At 42.1% G+C, this 17,051-nt stretch overlaps 2 protein-coding genes across 2 annotated transcripts; both read left to right on the forward strand.

The window, feature by feature from the left end:
- The first annotated feature begins 1,088 nt into the window (after positions 1-1,088).
- On the forward strand, positions 1,089-5,128 carry Mlc2 (myosin regulatory light chain 2). Its single transcript, XM_028314208.1, has 4 exons — positions 1,089-1,099; positions 2,470-2,602; positions 3,709-3,903; positions 4,572-5,128. The coding sequence occupies exons 1-4, from the start codon at positions 1,089-1,091 to the stop codon at positions 4,989-4,991; spliced, it is 759 nt and encodes a 252-aa protein (XP_028170009.1). The 3' UTR covers positions 4,992-5,128.
- A 1,056-nt stretch (positions 5,129-6,184) lies between these two features.
- LOC114359724 (protein C12orf4 homolog) lies at positions 6,185-16,449 on the forward strand. The gene is made up of 8 exons (XM_028314211.1): positions 6,185-6,400; positions 7,026-7,353; positions 7,644-7,868; positions 9,804-9,977; positions 11,673-11,859; positions 13,450-13,636; positions 15,431-15,549; positions 16,057-16,449. Exons 1-8 carry the CDS (start codon positions 6,220-6,222, stop codon positions 16,276-16,278), a joined length of 1,623 nt encoding a protein of 540 aa, XP_028170012.1. The 5' UTR covers positions 6,185-6,219; the 3' UTR covers positions 16,279-16,449.
- The last annotated feature ends 602 nt before the right edge of the window (positions 16,450-17,051 follow it).

Genomic DNA, 17,051 nt, shown 5'->3' on the forward strand with positions numbered 1-17,051 from the left:
TTTTTCGCCTAAACTAGCTCTGTGAGGGACAGCTGGGGTTTGAGACATCGGAAACGTTTTTGGTTCGAGAAAAGTCAAACAGAAAATTGATATTCTGAATCTGAGAATCACGTCTGCTTCCTAACTTCATCGTTGTCAAATAACTGGGTCAAACGAATCGAATAGGGAATTGTATTTATGAATTTTCCTAATATTTTTCCTAAAACTCAGCAAAGACTAATATGTAAGGAAGCATTATTTGACTAGCAAATAATTAACTTTGCCTACAACTTCAAATTGTTCTCCACAGTATCTGAAGACTCTGCACTTTTGCAGATCTTATTGATTATGTTAATCTGAAGGGAACGGACTGCATCTCAGGATGATGTCTCTACGTATGATTTTATTTGTCAAATTATGATCCTCTTACCCCTTTAAAGTCTTATTCATTCGCATAGTCTGCTAATCCAATTAAATTAACGTCGACTCAGGAATCGAACCCGCGCTATCAGTCAATTGTCATAATATTGTGATCAGTAACATTTTTCCATGATCTTTTAAAATCACAGTTTCACATAGTTTCATTAGATTTATCATTCATTATTTAGGTACTGCTCTAAATTATCTTGGTCACCTATTTCTAAAAGCGCCACTATTACGCTGTAGTACTCACGTAGACCAGTTTCAATTTGAAATTACCCTACATTTTATAGCATGATTCATCTTGGCTGCGTGCGCGTGTCGTCACAGCTCTCTTGATACATGGCTCTGCCAGCCAGATTCAATCACTTTCGTTGCCGCAAGTCCACGAACCTAATAAATAAGACATGACTTCTGGAATGCAGGATGTGACGAATATTTGAGACGCCCAAAACATCAGCCGTTTGATCTTTCTATGTGTATAGAGATGACGGTTCTATCCTTTGATTATTTACCTTTTTATCATATTAATATTGGCTAATGAGAACATTTTGGCATAAATCCAATGGCATGATGGATCAACCATAAAAGTTACAACAATCAACTTTATATCAATCTTAGACCTACTTGACAATTGAATAAGGTTTCTATATTATAATAAAAATAATTAAGGGTGTCTATATTCTAAGATGGATGTATTGTGGGTTTACTTTTAGGATTTTAATTTAATATTTAAGTAAGTACCGTAAGCATTCGCCAATGCCTGAATAAAAATATTTTTAAAAATCTCTGTAAAGCTGAATTGAGACTTGGAAAATAATAGAGACAGACAGGTTTGTGCTGGACGAATAAAATGAGCAACCCCATATTCATCGTCATCATCATTTCAGCCATAGGACGTCCACTGCTGAACATAGATATAAGGCCTCCCTCAATGATTTTCACAATGGCCGGTTGGTGGCGGCATCCAGCGCCTTCCCGCTACCTTTACGCCATATTAATTATATTAAAAATCATACACACTTACACATACCTACCTACATAATGTAGGCAATTCTTTTACCTAATGAAAGAGAGTTTAAGGCGTAACATTCACAAATAGAATTCCAAAACGGAACCACTGCTACAGTATAGTTACGTATCAATTCTGTATTATAAATTCCAACACTGCACTGTATCAGAAGTTTATCACACATCATTGATATAGAGTGCATCTTGATGATTAATTAATGGACGACTTTTTTACCTGACTAGCAATCCGAGAACTTTTTGAAACCCTGAGAGTTATTGAATCTGATAAAAACTTAGAAGTTAAAGTCTAACCCCCTTACTAATAAAACTTACACGCTCGTTGAACAGTGACGTTTAGTATGGAAATGTCATTTTAAAACAGTGTTCAACAACTGTGTAACTTTTTATTAGTAAGGGGGTAAATATTTTAGTCACCGAAATTATTGTTAGCGATTAAGTTCATTTATCTATCAACTTGCTAAACACATGTTTTTAACAATAGCTTTGATCAAACTTTCGGAGTAAACTACCTACTGTTAGCATTTGAATTAATATTCTAGTTCACTAAAGAGATACCAAACACTCGTTCGCAGTCGATGGGTACACGTTCGTATTTACTCATTACCAATAAATATAATTACCGATTCAATAAAAAGAAACCTTAGGATTAAAGTTTGCTCCATGACAAGCTATTCGAAGGAAGTGAACCACCACAAGAAATCGTGAAAGTCGAAAACGAAATGTGAAGACCAACTGCCTGTAACCACAAGCGTTACTCCCTAACTACTAGCTTTCCCTACAATTTAACAACAATAAACATTCCTGACTAACACCACAAAGCAATTTGCATTTCAAAATTAGCGGCGTCGTCAATGGCAGATTCCTAAAATACTGCAATTCCGGATCGGACCTCGAAAACTAAAACAGAATCAGGTGAGCTGATTATTTTTGTAAATGACAAAGCTGATGCGACGGCCGAGCCCGCGAGCCGCCCCGACCGGTCTGATGCGAATACGCTCGGGGAAGATCCGATTCGTCGAACTAAATATGGAATCGCAGGCGCAACCAATTCGGGAGGAAGGGTGGGGGAACACTCCTGGATGTTCAGCCGGGACCGAGTCTTCGGAGTCAGGGTGGGACTGCCGTCGAGCACAGTCTCTCCTTCGTCGATCGTCCAACACACAACACAATGGTAAGTGGCGGTGACGTGAAAGTGAAGTGAAGTGATCAACTGTGATAATGCAAAGTAATGCAAGCTCAAACAATACGCGTGGACGATAACAGTGATAAAACAAACGTGAAGATGAACGGCTTCGAAGATCGGGGTAGGGCAGTCAATCAGTATAGACAATCAATCGGTGATCAAATACGAATAGAAGCCTTAGAAGCGGACAGCAACGATATACGAACAACAAAATTACCAAAACTTGAATTCCAAACTTAAATAATATTTGAATCGGGTCAATCGAAAAGTTAAATCAAATAAAATAAACTTAACGAAAAGAATCTAAATAAACTTAAGCCGCTATTATGAAATTGCACTTAACAATAAGTTGTAACCTGTGACGAATCTAAATATTGAAATTCAATCAATCCTATCCAAGACCTGCGTCTATTCAAATAGAGCTCAGGTTCAATTACCTACTTCTAAAATTTTCTGAAATCGGACCGAAAACTTTTCAATTCAAGCGAAACTTACAATTTTATAACTTCAGTCTACTCTAACACATTCGTTAGCATACATACCTTAAAACAGAACTTGAAAATACAGGTCGAAGAAACTTAGACACTACAAATAATTTCAAAACACACCGAACTATTAAGTAATACAGCTACTATTGAAGCGAAGAAAATGGGAACACATGATAATCTATTTATAATATTTTTACGTAACATTCCGATGGACGTCGAATGTAAGCGGACGCCAGGTTGGGGCTAAATTTAGAGGCGTCGCCGGCCCCTCCCATACTGGAAGCGAGTGCTGAAACGGGTCCAAAAATAAATACGACCACGCGCCAATTTATCAATTATCGGATCGCAAAAATAAAAAAATTTAAGAAATCTTTTTCTGACTAGAAAATTTTGAGATGCTAAAAGTAACTTCGATTAACAAGGCAAATTAAACAGAACAGAAACTTGGAGTAAAAATGAATCCAACTGCATCTAAAACCGGAATAGGTACTATGCTTTTCAATCAAACAGCAAAAACGGATAAAATCGAAATTGAAAATGATGTAATAGAATTCCAGTGTTTTGTATTCAGTATTTTTTTTTTAAACGGGCTGTCTTCTCTTCCAGGCGGATAAGGATAAGAAAGTAAAGAAGAAGAAGGCGAAAGAAGATGCGCCAGCTGAGGAGGCGCCCGCACCAGCGGCGCCCGCGGCGTCCGGCGGCAGCGAGAGGCAATCCTCCCGCGGCAGCCGCAAGGCCAAGCGCACCGGCTCCAACGTCTTCTCCATGTTCTCACAGAAGCAGGTCGCCGAATTCAAGGAGGTGGGTCAAGGAGCCAGAATGAGGAGATTTAGCTTAAGTACTTTAGGCGTGATAACTTATATCACAGAGAAGATCACATTGCAAGCCAGGGTTTCTGCAGTAGAATAAGGTGGAATGAGGGGCTTTAGCTTATGAACTTTAGGCGTGATTAGTAAATTCACAAGGAGGTTCGGATTGCATGCTCATTCAGAGCACATATTGTATCTACGCAGATTTCCGAGATCTGCTTCTAAGAATGCTGTAGGTGCATAGAATACCTTCTTAAAGGCAGATAAGCAGGATTATCTAAGGATATCAAGGAATCTGTAGTGTAGCAACCACAAGCGAAAGATTTGTTCTAGCTAGAGAACAATTGTTTATTGCTTGTAACTCTCAACAAAATAAACTTTTATAGTAAAAAATGTAGCATCAAAATGTACAAATCTAGGCTACTATTACAATAGCTCTACAAGCTTAGCGCGTGCGCGGCACGTGTTTTGTAAACACAGCCGCCGTTTGTTATCATTCGCGCAGACGCGCACATTTTCCACATCTTACTATCGTGACATCATTACGATTCCACGAAGCATCTTCCCTAATCCTCAAGAGTAATATTTACCAATCATGCAAGGAAACTCATGATGCTTTGAAGGTGTACACCATAACTGACGTCTATCCCTCTTCCGCAGGCCTTCCAGCTAATGGACCACGACAAGGACGGTATCATCGGCAAGAACGACCTCCGCGCCACCTTTGACTCGCTCGGCAGGCTGGCGTCCGAGAAGGAGCTGGACGAGATGGTGAACGAGGCCCCCGGCCCCATCAACTTCACGCAGCTGCTGACCCTCTTCGCCAACCGCATGTCCGGCGGCTCCGACGAGGACGACGTCGTCATCAACGCCTTCAAGACCTTCGACGAGGAGGGCAAGATCGACTCCGAGAGGCTCAGGCACGCGCTCATGACCTGGGGAGACAAGTTCTCCGCCGACGAGGTCGACGAGGCGTACGACCAGATGGAAATCGACGACAAGGGCTTCATCGACACCACCAAGCTCATCACCATGCTGACCGCCGCCGCAGAGGAGGACGAGGGCGGCGAAGCTGCGTAGTTCCACCCGCGCCAGTCTCCGCCCGACCCGCGGTTCGCAACATCTAGAACCGACTTTTTATTATAATTTCTATATGTAATTTATTGTTTCCATTTTTTTATTTATATATAATGAAAATATAGTTCTACTATTACCAACTCGTGTAGTGCTGTCCCCGAAGATCAAAGCAGATATTTTGTAAAGAATACTATGTATTCATTATAATTTTCAAATAAAGATTTTAAAAGTCTGATTATGTTAGACTAGATGCGCCTCTAAGGCCGTTTTATAATCCACGACTTTATCATTACACACGAACATTAACCCGACACAAACCCAAACAGTTATTTCTGCTCTGGCGTGGTGCCAAGTACGGGTTCGATTCCCAGTTAGGCTATTTCAGGCGCAAATACAATATTAAACTCATAGGATGTGGACTCAAATCTCACTAAAGCACTTACTCGCCTAGTTACCGAACTGTGCTAGTCATTATCGAGGAGACTTTTTGGGAACATAAGCCAAAAATAGCAATTAGACAATAACTAATTAAAAACACGATCTTTCTTCACATTTATGCTGCCATGTATAGCTAGATGAGCGACCATAAGTGCCACTTGTGGTTCTAAGCTGAATATTTTTGATTTTGATTTTTGACCTAAGTATTTAACCCACAAGCAGCTTCTTTACATACTACAAAGTCGCCCCCACTGTTTATAACTTAGATATTTTAAACTACATACATAACGAAATGAAATTCAATGCAGTTTTCAGTAATAAATAGAATGACTCTAGGACTTCTTGGGGACGGCATTACACAGCACCCGTGGGAATCCTGGGTATAAAATAATAACAAAGGATAAGATAGAAATAAGATAGAAAAACATTATTTTCTTTTAAACTAATTGCCAAACGAATTTTTCCTGTTTAGCCCAAAGGATGACTGGCAGAGAATGCTTTAAGTACGCCTTAAGTAACAACTCTATGGCATAAATAAATATTTTTAAATGGACAGGACCGGGATAGAACTCGGGAACTGGCACTACTATGCGACTACTCCATCGGATAATAAAATAAAAAAAAATCTTTTTTATTCGTCAATTGTTACAGAAAATAATTAATAAATGCTAAATGCGTAAACAGAAACGAAGCCAACTGTGACAGTAGTGACATTGACAAGAATGACAGACAGCAGTACAGCACTGCTTCTGCTGCTGTCAGTAGTCAGCTGAATTTGTGTTTTGGTGTGAAAATGACCGCAGAAACAGTTCAAAATACAACAAAAACGTTTAAATTCTCGTTTCCAACATGTACCAACGAAGATTTGCTGTTCAAATTAGAGGTCCCCGTGGAGATACCGCACAGCGGGTCCACACGAGAGCTCGTGCAAAGAGTTATGAACATGTTTCACATTCCAGTGTATTTAGAAGATGGTGAGCTTCATTTTTATGTTTATTACGCTTATAATACTTTCATAAGCTACTTAGGTGGAGTTCTAAGAGGGAAGAGGAGAAGTGTTTATGTGTAAAATGCATCGCACATACACGACAGTAATCATGCAGTAATGGGTAACTTCCGTCCTATTACGCCCATTTTATTTTATTTTTATTTTTTATTTTATTTTATTTATTAGGACAACCAACAAGACATTTTGTAGTTAAATTGTCTACCCTAATCATTAATTTTATTGATAAACATGTGAACAATGATTTATCGATTTATTTCCATCCAGAAAATGATGTAGATAGGCAAGTGCTATCTTTCACTTGGATATTGTGGGTATGCATTTTTTTCTGCTAACTTACCCTACTTTACGAAACAACTTGTATTTTTTAATTATATGAGGGTATCTAGAAACATGAACATTTTCAATTTAGGAAATACCTGTATCAGTAAAATTAAAGTGATTAATTTTATTATGATTTAGATTTCGAAGTTTGAAAATTTTCAAAACCATTGAAGTTGTGAATATTATTGAAAAGTAATTTAGGTGGTACTTAAAACTTTCAAGACATATTTTCGTTAATTTATTTGATGTTTGTTATTTCACAATTCTAGAACTCAATGAAAAGCTTGCTGAATTTGTCACTGAAGAGACAAAAAACTTCCACAATGACCGTGATGAAAAGCTCCTTAATCAGCTCAAAAACAGTGAACTTAACGTAGAAGGCATCGTCAAAAACTGGGAGAAGATGTTCAAGGACAACGTCATGGAGTTTGCAGAACAAAAAGGAACGTCGGACGAGGAAGTGTTTGCTGCAGCGTACCATAAGCTTGTGCATTCACCGGCGTTAGAAACGATACTGCAAGTTGAAAATTCATACGCTAAGACTGTGATGAATACTGTGAAGAATAGGGATGAAGATATCAAGGTCCTAACTCAGAGGTAAGTGTTTAACAAACTTAGCAGTGTTTTTGTCAAATTTTAAATGATAAAGTCAATTTTGCTAGTGAGATTAAACTACCCACATTAATTTAATGTTATTGTAGGTAGGTAAAAAGAAGATACAGGTTTATAAAATAAAAAAGTATTTAATTCAGATAACATGATTTTTTATGATTTGTAGATACCACAAGAGTGTGTATTATTGTACATTTTTATAGTACTCTTAAGTACCCACCCACTGGTTATCAGTTGATTCAATTTAAGAATATTACTAACAATTCTATTTCTAGGCAAACAGAAGAAATGGAAGAGAAAGTCCGGCTCCTAAACCTATCAACAACAGAGGAGGAGATCAACGAGCTAGCAGCCGAGCACTTCGAACAACAGAGCCTGGCGGCCGGCCGCTGGGGCTCGCAGCTCGATGCCTTGGCTCAGGCGCAGCGGGCGCATTATAGGGCTTGGCTCATGCGCACACTTGAACAGTACCAGCATAGCGCGCAACTGCATACGCCCACGTGAGTCGAAGTCCAAGTTTTAGTCTAGGCGCAGCCACCGATTTTTCGATGGAAGACACATTACACCGATTTGTTGTCGGCCGATTCTTCATACAAAATAGAATCGGGTCCAACTATAAGTCGGTTGTCTGTATTTTTATTGTCAACCGCAGATGTCTCCCGTTTTCAAACGGAGGGAAATCAATGTTATATTTCAAGCTCCTCCTACATTCTTCTGATTAAATTCCATGCGGGTTCTAACCTAGTTTGCTATCCCCCGGGACTACTCAAACTCCACTGGTGAAGTTTCATTTCATTGCAGTCCAAGCTGTAGATCCTAACTATAATTGATAGTAGCTCTCTCCTGTAAATGTCATAATTATAATGGTTATCCAACGTAGTAATAATCGGAACTAATAATCCTGTATAAATAGTAGCGTACTCCTGACAATGCAATAGCTGAGACGGTTTAGTCACAAATTCAGTGTAGGAGATCTTTATAGTTGTCAGCTATGACATTGTCAGGAGGGCGCTACTATCAATACTGGGTTAATAGGATTTTTGGCAAGTTGGAAAACACTGAAATTTTAATGTAAAGTACAATGACCAAAAGTGGTCCAAATGTCCACCACTAATGAGACCTATATTGGCTTATAGTCCATTAAATAGAGATTAACTTTCAGTATGGGACGAAAAAAAAATAAGCTGTCAGTAAAAAGTTATGACTGTTTGAATAATTATAGTAGTTTACGCGCTAATCTCAGGAACTACTAGTCCGATTTGAAAAATTCTTTTTGTTATGGATAGCCCATTTATCAAGGGTGGTTTAAGAATAAATACCATCACCCTACAACCAATAGGGGCGGAGCAGTAAAGATAAATGTTGTAAAAAATGGGAAATATTATTCAAACTACATATTTTCACGCGTACAAAGTCGTAGGCACAGCTAGTATAATATTTAATAAAATTCATCTATAACCCCACGCCACATGCGACATGACATAACATGCGTAGATTAGTCCAAAATGTGCAATGGATAGAATGACATCAAAAACATTTTTCGGATGAAAAGGTAAAAAACAAACTTTTCGTTCAGTCATAACTTTTTACTGACAGCATATTTTTGACTGCGGTTTGGTTATAATGAATCAGTATTTAGTAGACTATTTTACTGCATAGGTCTCGTTAGTGGTGGACATTTGGACCACACTCCATACATTTTTGGTCATTGTCCTTTTGCAGGACGCTGCTATCAATGCTGGGTTATTTGTTTTTGTTATGATTTTTACCACTTGACGTTTCAGAATCGTACAAGTATATACCTTGATTCTTGACTAAAGCCCGGTCTGTGAGCACGTATAATTTTGTCCAATGACCCCAAGCTACCCATCCTTATCGCTCGCGCGTTATTATATTGCTGTCGCGACTGTGCGACGGGTGCCCGCAGTGAGTGTGCGAGCGCGACAGCAACATAACTACGCGCGAGCAATAAGGATGGGTAGCTTGGGCTCTTTGGACAAAATTATACGTGCTCGCGGACCAGTTCGTTCGTTCGTTTCAGTCGAAAGACGTCCACAGCTGGACAAAGGCCTCTCCCAAGGATTTCCACAAAGACCGGTCCTGCGCCGCTCGCATCCAGGCACCTTCCGCGACTTTCACCAGATCGTCGGTCCACCTAGTGGGAGGCCTGCCCACGCTACGTCTTCCGGCTCGTGACTTTCCTGCCCCAGTGGCCATCAGCTCTCCGTGCTATGTGCCCCGCCCACTGCCACTTGATTTTAGCGATTCTGCGGGCTAAGTATGTCAGTCACTCTGGTTCTCCTCCGGATCTCCTCATTTCTGATTCGACCACGCAGGGAAACTCCGAGCATAGCACGCTCCATCGCTCTTTGGGTGACCTTGAGCCTTCTTATGAGAAAGGACCAGACATTCTATAAAATGTATTTATTTCCCAGCAACTCTCCTCTCGGCACGTTCTCGCCTCCGCTAGCGGCTGAGGGCGGAGCGCCTCGTCCGCGGCTGGAGGAGAGCTTCACCATCCACCTGGGCAGCCAGCTCAAGCAGACGCACAACGTCCGCATCGTCGCTATGGACATGCGGGACTTGTGCACGCTCGACCATGTCGACAAGTTAGTACTGGCACAGAATAATAATAAGTACTACATACAGAAGTTTTACTTCGCGAAGGTATTTAAAAAAATGTATGCTCAATGTCATTAACAATATGGTGTAATTTAGCTTGTCTCAAGAGTCAAGCACCATTTTGTTGACAAACGTCAGTGATCGGACTTCGGTAAAATGATGTGACGTGAGTGAGGTGCCAAACTGCGGAAAATGGCGGAGGAAATACATGATTTAGCATGAATTATCATGAATAATATGAACTACTTATTTACCTCTCAGTGTCTTGAGGCAACTTAAAAAAGTACATTCTGTGTTTTTATTATTATTTAGGCAGTTAAATACTGCACAGTATTTAGTACACCATTTTCTTTATTTTCTTCCATCATACACAAGAATACGCGTGCGTGAGTCAATGTTCGCTCGTATGTGAGGCCTTGTCGAATAGTATCCTGTAGGTGGGCCATCGTGCGTGTTTTGTTTTCGATGTAAACTCGCGGAGATGAACAGGCCTGGTTATACCACGAATTATTCTCGGATAACAGTTTGGCTGAATCGGGCCTAAGTGAAGACAGAAGAATTCATTTCTCTCCATTCTAGCCTATTAAACTCAATCCAGTTTTCAATTATTTGACCTATTCCTTATCTGTTGGATAGTTATGACGCTTCTTCCCATCATCTTTTAGATTTAAGTTACATACTTTGAAATTGATGAGTAGTTAAATGAGTTTTTTTACCACACAGTAACGTCATCGGCTTGTATTGCCATACAAATTGTATGAGATACTACTAACCTATTCCGACATTAAGTTGTGAAGCGAAGTAGCATCGCCAGAATTGTTAAAAGAAATGTCGTTCGTTCGTTCGTTTCAGCCAAATGACGTCCACTGCTGGACAAAGGCCCCCTCCAAGGCTTTCCACAATGCACGGTCCTGCGCTGCCCGCATCCAGGCTCTTCCCGCGACCTTTACGAGATCGTCGGTCCACCTAGTAGGAGGCCTGCCCACGCTACGTCTTCCAGCCCGTGGTCGCCACTCGAGAACTTTTCTGCCCCAACGGCCATCGTCTCTACGAGCTATGTGCCCCGCCCACTGCCACTTGGTTTTAGCAATTCTGCGAGCTATGTCGGTCACTTTGGTTCTCCTGCGGATCTCCTCATTTCTGATTCGATCACGCAGGGAAACTCCAAGCATGGCCCGCTCCATCGCCCTTTGGGTGACCTTGAGCCTTCTTATGAGGCCCATAGTAAGCGTCCACGTTTCGGATCCATAAATCAACACTGGCAGCACACACTGCTCGAAGACATCATGTCTAATGTCCGTGTCGCACCCACTCCTTTGAAGGTTGGAGACTCTACACTCGAAGTTGTTGACAATTATGTATACCTGGGACAAACAGTCCAGTTAGGTAGGGCCAACTTCGAGAAAGAGGTCAATCGTCGAATCCAACTCGGCTGGGCAGCGTTCGGGAAGCTACGCAATATACTCACGTCCGAAATACCGCAGTGTCTCAAGACAAAAAGAAATGTACGGAAAATTAATTTATTGTCTGTTATGTGAAATGGTGTGGACTGGAATCAAAATTATCTGAAGTTTGACAGTTATGAACTGCATTAGTTTTTAAGACATATTGTTCAAAGAAAGTTCAAGTAGTTCAACCGCATTCAAAAGCTGAAACCTAATCAGCTGTATTCCTTTCCGCAGCCCCCTGGAATCGTCTCGTCGGTTGCAAACATCCCTAGGATTATATTCGACTGAGTTATCAGCGTGCGTGCTGATAAGCGATCGCGTGCCGCCCGACGCACTGCCCGCCGCCGCCGCCGCTACGGAACATCACTTTCCATCTGTGGACGCACAGCTAAGGGAGATTGCTGATAGGATTAAGGAGCCGGTGAGTGTCTAATGTGTGACTTATGGCTCGGAAACGTGGCCCCTCACTATAGGCCTTATACAGAAGCTCAAAGTTGCACAGCGTGCTATGGAGAGGGCTATGCTCGGTGTTTCTTTACGAGATCGAATCAGAAATGAGGAGATCCGTAAACGAACTAAAGTCGCTGACATAGCCCGACGGATTAGCAAGCTGAAGTGGCAGTGGGCAGGGCACATAGTACGCAGAACTGATGGCCGATGGGGCAGCAAGGTTCTGGAATGGAGGCCACGTACCGGAAAACGCAGCGTAGGACGTCCACCCACAAGGTGGACCGACGACCTGATAAAGGTAGCAGGAAGGCGCTGGATGCAGGCCGCTACCAACCGTGCGATGTGGAAGTCATTGGGGGAGGCCTATGTTCTGCAGTGGACGTCCTGTGGCTGAAATGATGATGATGATGATTAGACACTCCTAATACAGTAGTTTGTAGCTATTTTCGAACCAGATATTACCGCGGTCTTCTAGGAGCCGGTGAATGTCACAGCATCCTAGAGCCAGACATATCTCGCCTAACCTTTTATAAGAATCTTGGTGGCTGCAGACATTATCCGCCTATGAACGCGCAGCTTAGAGAGATTGCTGAGAGGATCAAAGGGCCAGTGAGTGTTGGTTATATTACAACAGCCTGTGACTATCCTAAAACCAAACATATTATCCTGCTTAGTCCCCTAGAAACATCTTGACGCTAGCAGATGTCGTCACCAGCACCATTTCTCGAATATCGTCGCGTAGCTCAGGGGGATTGCCGAGAGCATCAAGGAGCCGATGGGTTTTACAGTAAGTTGTGGCTATCTTACAGCCAGACATAGCCTGCCTAGCCTTCTAGAAGCATCGCAGCGGCTGCAGACGTCACTAGGACTATATTCGACTGAGTTATCAGCGTGCGTGCTGATAAGCGATCGCGTGCCGCCCGAAGCGCTTCCCGCCACCGCCGCCGCTACGGAACATCACTTTCCATCCGTGGACGCACAGCTAAGGGAGATTGCTGAAAGGATTAAGGAGCCGGTGAGTGTTATAACTATCCTAGAGCCAGACATATCCCGCTTAAAAATTTAGAAGCATCTCGACGGCTGCAGATGTCACTAACACCACTTCTCGTTTGCGGACGGAATGTCGGTCATATTCTCACATCACAGCAGGCTGTAGCTATCCTAGACCTTGTGTTTACTACAAAAGCTGAGATGTGTAGAGACAAAGCGGCATAACGCGCAAGTTGTTGTTTCCACCAACAGAGCGGGACGAAGATTGAAATTGAAATTGCTTTATTATCTTAAGAAGTAGGTATAACAACTACAGGGGTTGGCACTTGGCAGTCTCATTTTAAATTGAAATAAACCTGTATTAAAAAACTTCTTTTTGAAAGGTGTTTTCGTCCTCGCTCTGTGCAGAGCGATATACGATTGCTTAATATGGAAACGCCATTGTTAGATTGTCATGTGCTGGAAAAGCTTATTATGTTACTCAGCTTTTCTATTTTATCTTTTAAGTGCGGTTGACACCAGCTTCAATTAAACATCTATCAGTTTCATTTTATATGTATTTCCCCTCCAGGCGGAGGCCCGCAACGCTCAGCGGCTTCGCGAGCAGCAATCAAACGGGAACACAGTTGGGACCGCCAGCAAGGCTCGCTGGCGGCAAGCGATGCAGCCGGGCGACGCGCTGGTCACGCGCCACAGCAACCTGGCCGATGTCCACGTCGTCTTCCATCTGCTGGCTGATGATGCGCCGCTGAGGACCGGTCAGTGGCGATACGCTTTATCTCAGATTAGCTGTGCCCGCGACTTCGTACGCGTGAAAACCTGTTTTCGCAACATTTTTCATTATTGCTCTGCTCCTATTGTACGTAGGGAGATGTTGTATAGCCTATAGCCTTCCTCGATAAATGGGCTGTCTAACACTGAAAAAATTTTTCAAATCGGACCAGTAGTTCCGGAGATTAGCACGTTCAAGTAAACAAACAAACTCTTCAGCTTTATAATATTAGCATAGATTAGTATTATTAGTATAGATGATGTAGCCCATTTACACACGCCCCAAATACATCTTGCCCTACCACCACTTCGAGATAACATCGACTGGTGCTGAAAAGAAGTGGCGGAAGAAACTCAGTCACCTTATATTTGTCAGAAATCCGACGAAAGGTGAAGCAAAAAGGTTTTTCTGAGATGCTAGAGATGTGACTACGCCCACCAGCTCGTTGGACCGTCAACCTTGTCAAAGACAGGATTTAACGCCATCTATTGAGGATATACGAAACGTAATGTAATTTTAGTTACTAAACATTCCGCTAGGAGGCGCTCCAAAGGAAGAACCGAATCGACTGGTAGCAGATAGAACAACTAACATCCAGCAACGAACTGAAGATTTATCTTTCCCCTAGTGTCCGACCGAATGTTCGGTTTCGGTTTCGTTTTCGGTTGAGTTTCGGTAAAAACACGAGTTTCGGTTTAGTTTCGTTTTCGGCGGCAAACTTGCCGAAACTACGACCGAAACCGAATGTGCATTCGGGAGTTTCCGCGCTGTTATCGGTCATGTTTGGCGCGTTGAATGAGTGAATGAATCCGAGCCGATCAGAGCCAATGTCGTGATTCGCTCGCTTGTTTATTTGCTGTTAGTTTTGTTTTGTTGTGGTGGCGAGTTTTCGAGTGATTTATTTTGAATTTTATCTCGTTTTATGTCGTTATAACATAAGAGCGGGTAGTAAACATAAAAAATATATTCAATATGACTGATAAAAGTATAATCAAGTTTAATCTAACCTATAATTTTTTATTTTGGTTCGCAAATGCTATACGTAAACAAACATTACTTAGGTATAATGACTATAGTGCATTTCATGGTGATAATATTATGGATTCAGAATTTCAAAGTTAATTTTAGTATTTATCACCAAGGTATCCAAGTGGCAAGTAGAGTAGGTAGATACTAACCTACGTACTACCAATTTTGTTTTGAGAAATTATTAAGGTAAAAGACCCGACCATGGGACGGGTTATGTAGATTGTAGATGTCCTGAATATTGCGAGTAATTAAAAAAAATCTAGACTATAAATCCTTCTTTTTCTTTTTTAATACATAATTTGATACCTTTTAGAGTAAAAAGGCGCTTTATAAGTTCAATTTTAATGCAATTTAAGGAGAAAACAATAAAGACTGACTAATTAATAACGTTTCCTTTATTTTTCCCTCAAAATATGAGCCTTGTAAGGAAGTTTCGGTTTCGGTTTCGGCCGAAATAGACACCGTTGCCGAAATTCCTTTTCGGTTTCGGTTTCGGTCGTAAAATTAGTTTCGGTCGGACACTACTTTCCCCGCTTGCCTTTAAAGACCCTGGTTTCGTCGACTTCTTTTTTCTGTCCTATTAATAAAAGCTTCTTTAGAACCCCCGCAGACTAAACTTTTTGTCAGACCACCAGTATGAACTTGTATGAAAATGCGTACATTTATTTATTGATTTTAATTACACAGGTTTTAGAATTCTTTTTTTATTCTTCTTTCCTTGAAATGAACCGGTTATTTGAATGTTTGTCAGGCGACATCACGTCGCGGCACCCGGCCATCCTGGGGCTGCGGAACATCCTGAAGGCGGCCTGCTGCAACGACGTCACCAGCATCTCCATCCCGCTGCTGCTCAGGAACGACTTGTCAGAGGTTTGTTGTTTCTGTATTATAATACAGGGTGTCTTGAAGGTAGCACGCCAGACTAACACTGGAGATAGCTCAGCAGGCCTTATAATAAACTACCTAGTAGATAAATGTACCTCTATGTCAATCCGGCGCACTACTTTCGGGACATCCTGTATATGTATTATCTTGTTGAAGACTTGCTTTTTATCTATCTATATAGACTCCTTATTATCCAAACTGATAATAGAATAATAGAATCTAAAAGTTGTGTCATATTTTCAAAGAGGCATACAAGAATTGAAGAATAATTTTCCCAGTTTAGTCGGCGCCTGATCATCCTAAAAATAAAAATTAATTCTTGTTCCGAATAGCAAAATAAGCCGTTTTGCCAAACATCTGCATAGATGTACGGGTTCCGTATGCATTATAATGAAATAATGTGAGTGAAGACTACCTTTACGCCCTGCTTTAAACTTTACAGCAGGCTTTATCAAACAGGACATCTCAATACCAAATTACTATCTTACACAGGAAACAACAGCAGCATGGTGCCTCCGCCGCGCAGAACTAGTTCTAAAATGCGTGAAAGGATTCGTGCTTGAAGCAGCCGGCTGGGGCGGCGCGGAGCCTCGAACCTTACACTTCTGTGCGCCGCCCGCCACCGCGCCTGAACTATTCCACGCGCTCGCAAACCTACTGCCGACGATATTCCGCATCTCCAACCCGGTTAAAGTCAAGCCGCCGGCGTCATGATTGATGGACAGATAGGACGAGAATGTAAACAGCTAAACGGGCTAGGATGCGCGCCACGATATAATTAATCGTGTAAGATCGACAAAATGCCTCTATAGTCTGGTCTGTGAGCACGTAGAATTTTGTCCAATGACCCCAAGCTACCCATCCTTATCGCTCGCGCGTAATTATATTGCTGTCGCGACTGTGCGACGGGCGGCCGCAGTGAGTGTGCGAGCGATAAGGATGGGTAGCTTGGGGTCATTGGACAAAATTCTACGTGCTCACAGACCGGGCTTTATAAGATTATGAGAGACGCCACACGGACATTGTCAGTCCGTCAGACTTTTATATGTAGAACTGCGGAGCGGCACCGCAACGCAACGTGTGGCATCTTTCTTACAACCCGATGGGGCTAACTGCGCAACTCACTGGATTGCGACTCTGCCTCGCACATAGGCTGGTTTTAGTGTCACGCGGACCGTCCGGTGTGGACCCGCTCCGCACGGCCAATCTGTATGAACTTCTAGGGAGCGTTTTAGAGTAATGCGTTCCGGAGGAACCGCTCCGCTCCCTAGCAGTTCATACAGATCGGCTGTGCGGAGCGATCCGCACTGACAGTCCGCGTGACACTAAAACCAGCCTTACCCGCGTTCGCCCCGTCCTTACCAGAGCGTCGACGTGACGTCACGGTAACCAGGTGCGCAGTTAACTGAACCGGGTTATAATCGTTGCACCCATCCAATCGTAGCCCTGTAGATGTCGCTTGATCAGGCTGTCCTGATGTCTCTTCA

The sequence above is a fragment of the Ostrinia furnacalis genome, unplaced genomic scaffold (assembly GCF_004193835.3).
Source record: "Ostrinia furnacalis isolate ACB-3 unplaced genomic scaffold, ASM419383v2 OfSCF4630, whole genome shotgun sequence".
NCBI lineage: Eukaryota > Metazoa > Arthropoda > Insecta > Lepidoptera > Crambidae > Ostrinia > Ostrinia furnacalis.